The sequence below is a fragment of the Protobothrops mucrosquamatus genome, unplaced genomic scaffold, assembly GCF_001527695.2.
Source record: "Protobothrops mucrosquamatus isolate PMUCROS unplaced genomic scaffold, P.Mucros_1.0 scaffold_252, whole genome shotgun sequence".
NCBI lineage: Eukaryota > Metazoa > Chordata > Lepidosauria > Squamata > Viperidae > Protobothrops > Protobothrops mucrosquamatus.
In genome coordinates, this window is record NW_015386328.1 from 713,705 (window position 1) to 717,623 (window position 3,919).

A 3,919-nucleotide genomic window follows, 5' to 3' on the forward strand; every position below is an offset into this window, starting at 1 on the left:
GCGAAAGAGAGCAGCCTGCAACCCCCGCTGAAGGCCGAGCTCGGCAGTTGCAGCAGCTCCAGCAGCTCCTCTCTTCCTCCTCCCGGCAGTCAGACCTGAGGGAAACTTGGAGGAAGCCTCCGCCGACACCAAGCCCGGGTGAGTTAACTTCCTGGACGCCCGTTTTAGTTTGGTTTTATCTGATTATCTGTGGGGGACTTGCCCGCAGTTTGCAGCAGCGGGACGGCCGCGCTCGCAGCCCGCTCCTTTCTCTAGAGATGCCAGTTTTGCAAAAGGCAAAAGTTTGGGTTGTGTGGTTTTTTTTTTCCCTTTCCCTTCCCTCAATCGGAGAGACTCTCCAAGGTTGAGCTCCGGAGTTTTTGGTGCTCTCCGAGATTTTATTAACCTAACCGGGTAATAATCGGGTTTTTGTGTGCGTGTGTGTGTTTTTGTGTTTTAAAGGAAAAACGGGGAGAAAAAAAGGGCGGGGAAGTTGCCGGTCATTCGTGCTTGCTGTTGGCATTTATTCTAAGGGAGAGACATCAGCTTGGGTTTTTTTTGTTTTAAATTCATCTCTCCGCCTACCCTTCAAAATCCCCCTCGCCTCTGGTAGAAGCGAAAGCGAAAGACAGTCTCCAATGTGTCAGAATAAGCTGGGGTTAAATTTGATAGAAGCTCTGGGGTGTCCCTTTTCTTGCGCCTTTTTAAAAAAGCCGACCATTTTTTTAAATTTGAGGCCGTCAACAGCCTTAGGCGAGATGAACTCGGCCACGGTTAGAAGAGGCCTCTTACTCCTCTCTTTCATATTTTTTTTTCTCTCTCTCTTTTTTTAAGGGGTGGGGTTGCAAAGAGGCCGATTAGCCCAGGCGGAAAAATGTGTGTGCTGAAAAATGCCCCCTCGGCTTATAGGCGAGTCACCATTTTTTCCCAGTTCTTTGTGGAAAAATAGGTCCCTCGGCTTATATTCGGGTCGACTTATACTCGAGTATATACGGTACTTTTGTTACATTGCTTTTAGGATACTCAACACCTTAGCTCTAAATAATCTGACAGTCAGTTTATAACACCTTTATTTTTAAATATCTTATTTCTAATCTTTTGTCATAGCAATATCATATTAGAGTCTGGGAGTTCTAATAAAGGCCAACTTGAGTCTGGAGCACTGAACTTGTAGGAAAGGTCACAAATGATGATCACAGAACCCTGGGATACTGCAATTGTTGTAAATACATGCCCAAATTTTGATTGCATGACTGTGGGGATGCTGCAATAGTTGTAAGTGTGAGTAATGGCTGAACTCACTTTTTTCAGTGCTGTTGTAACTTTGAGCAGCACTAAATGAATGGTTGTAAATCAAGGACTACTTGTAACATTCAACAACTTCTGATTATAGGATCAAAATGTGCTAATACAGACAGCAAGTATGCTACAAGCTATATGCCATATTGGGCATCATTTTCTTTATGTAGTGATTGTATATGCATAAAAATGAAACATAAAGAGTATATTCACCTTTTCTCCATAACTGTATAAATAACTAGCTTCCACAGCTTTAGGAATTTAAGACTTGTGGGGAAAAAATCATCAGCAAGATGAATGGAAAGTAGTTTTACATCAGAAAATGTAGTGGTCAGGTCATAATAGTATCATGCTTTCTGCCTGCCATCAACACCTTCCAACCCATTTCACTTGCAGAAAGTGTCCACATTATAGTATTAGGACCCAAATTAAGAATGTCTCTATTACCATGTATGCATGGCTGTAGTTACACATATTTGCCCATGATTAAGAATGTTAATGTAGGCCAATATTATATTTTCCCATAATCTAGGGCAGAAAAAATAATGATCTATCAAGTTTTATTTCAGGAATACATCCATGAACCTTGGGGTTCTCATTCCAGTCTTAGACCATTCACTTCTATCACTGTATTTATAATGCACACAGTACTTCATTCTTGCCACTCCATCATTCCAACTCTTAACCCCTTGTCATTCTACTGGAAGTTGTCAGAATTATTGTTTCAGCCTCTTATGACTACTCCTTCTCTTTATGTTTTTAATTTTGAATAACTGCTGAGCAAAAAAAAAAAGGGGGGGGGGAGAAAACAGTAAAACAGTGAGCCCTGCACCACCAGTTACTAAACCCAGAAAGTATTTGCCATAATAAGAACATTCAACATTAAATGTTGTAAAAAGAAACCAGGCTGTCAAAGAATACAGTGGCTGGACACCAGCCAGAGCATAGAAAAGCTGACACCAGCCAGAAAAACTCAAAGTAGTGCAAGATCGGAAAGTATGAAGAGACCTGGCCCATAAAACCATCAAGAATCGGATATGACTGAATGGATAACATCATCATCATCATCATTAAAAGTCATTTAGTTTTAATCCTGTTTGTTTTACATGCTTTTTACAGGTGCTATACTTTTATGATCTATTTTATATCTATTTTATTTGCTCAATATTGAAGATTGCATGTCTATAATTTGAAGGTTGCTTCTGACACAAATAAAAAAAAAACAGATCCTGATTTGTAACCACCTGCACCGTTTTCACTGATGGTGCCTAATCCTGTTCTTCTCCGGGGGACTTTAAGAGAGCTAAGAGCTAACGTGCAAAGAGCGTCCTCTTGAGCAGTCCCCCGGTAAGGCTCGGGGGAGAGAATTTGAAGGAAGGGAAGGCTAGCACGGGCGATCTCGGGGAAGGGTGCCCTTTTTTCTGCCCCGGCTTCCCGAGAGCATCCTTGGAGGCGGCTGCCTGCCATCCACCATCCACACACTCATCCTCTGGAGCGGGAAGGGAGAAGGGGCGGGCCAAGGCAGGGGCTCGCGCTCTACGCCGCGTCTCTCTCCCCCCACCCCCCCGATACCTACCATCATCTCCTTGGCAGCAGCTGCCACAGGGATGGGCTGCAGCCCCCGGCCTTGGCTCGGCGTCCCGGCTTCTCCTTGCTCCCCCCGGCTGCCGAGCCCCAGCGCGGGGGGCGACTGGTGCGGGCGGCGGTCGTAGTAGTGGTAGCAGGCGAGCCAAGCGAGCGCCCCGCCAGCAGCCCCCGCGGCTGCGATGCTCAGTCCACTCGGGGTCCCCTCGCGGCCGGAGTCGGCGGCCTTCAGTCCCCAAAGCGGCCGGCGAGGTGCCGCCTCCAAGGGGAGACGACAACGGCGCCAACCCAAGAGACCTCGCAGCGCCGCCATAGACCCGGGTCCTCGGAGTGACAGGGCGAACGAAGGTGCTGAGGCGGCGACAGCAGCCGCGGCAGGGAAACATCGCGAGAGCTCCACGAGCTGCCAAGCGCGAGATGAGATGAGGGACTCTGCTTCCAAAGGCCACCTACCCCTCCCACCCGGGCCGGCCTCACGTCCCTCCTTCTGTTTGGCGGGTTGTCTGTCATCCCCGCAGGTTCCTTATCTGGGAATTTCTGCTCGCGACGGCTCCGGATTGCCGAGTTCTCTGCCGGTTGGCATCGCGAGGTGCCTGCGATTGCAATCTGGATTGTATCTTTGGAAGCAATGGTGATTGCGGAGGCTTTCTACTAACAACGCATTCCCAGTAATGTTGTCTTCCTTTGCTCTGCATACTCTGATAAGCTGATAAGAGCATAAGAATTAGTTGGCTGGTTGGCTGGACCGAGTATTCTAGCACAGAATGGCCCAATTAAAGATAGAAGTGGCCTCTCTTCTCTATTATAATTCTGTAGTGCAATTAAATTCAGCCAATACAGCAGGGGTAGTCAACCTTGGCTCTTTTATGACTCGTGGACTTCAACTCCCAGAATTCCTGAGCCAGCCATGCTGGCTCAGGAATTCTGGGAGTTGAAGTCCACGAGTCATAAAAGAGCCAAGGTTGACTACCCCTGCAATACAGTATTTCACTAAGAAAAAAGGATAACTCTCAGGGCTGCACCTCCAGCAAAAGTGTAGAAGAGGCGACCTTTTAAA

General features: G+C 47.0%; 1 protein-coding gene across 1 annotated transcript in view; it reads right to left on the reverse strand.

Annotated features, from left to right (window-relative positions):
- The window catches only part of MICU3 (mitochondrial calcium uptake family member 3), a 52,375-nt gene extending 49,200 nt beyond the window's left edge, over positions 1-3,175 (reverse strand). Inside the window, exon 1 of the mRNA XM_015830976.1 lies at positions 2,855-3,175. Within this exon, the coding sequence (XP_015686462.1) occupies positions 2,855-3,175 (321 nt within the window). The remainder of the gene's footprint in view (positions 1-2,854) is intronic.
- Positions 3,176-3,919: the final 744 nt, after the last annotated feature.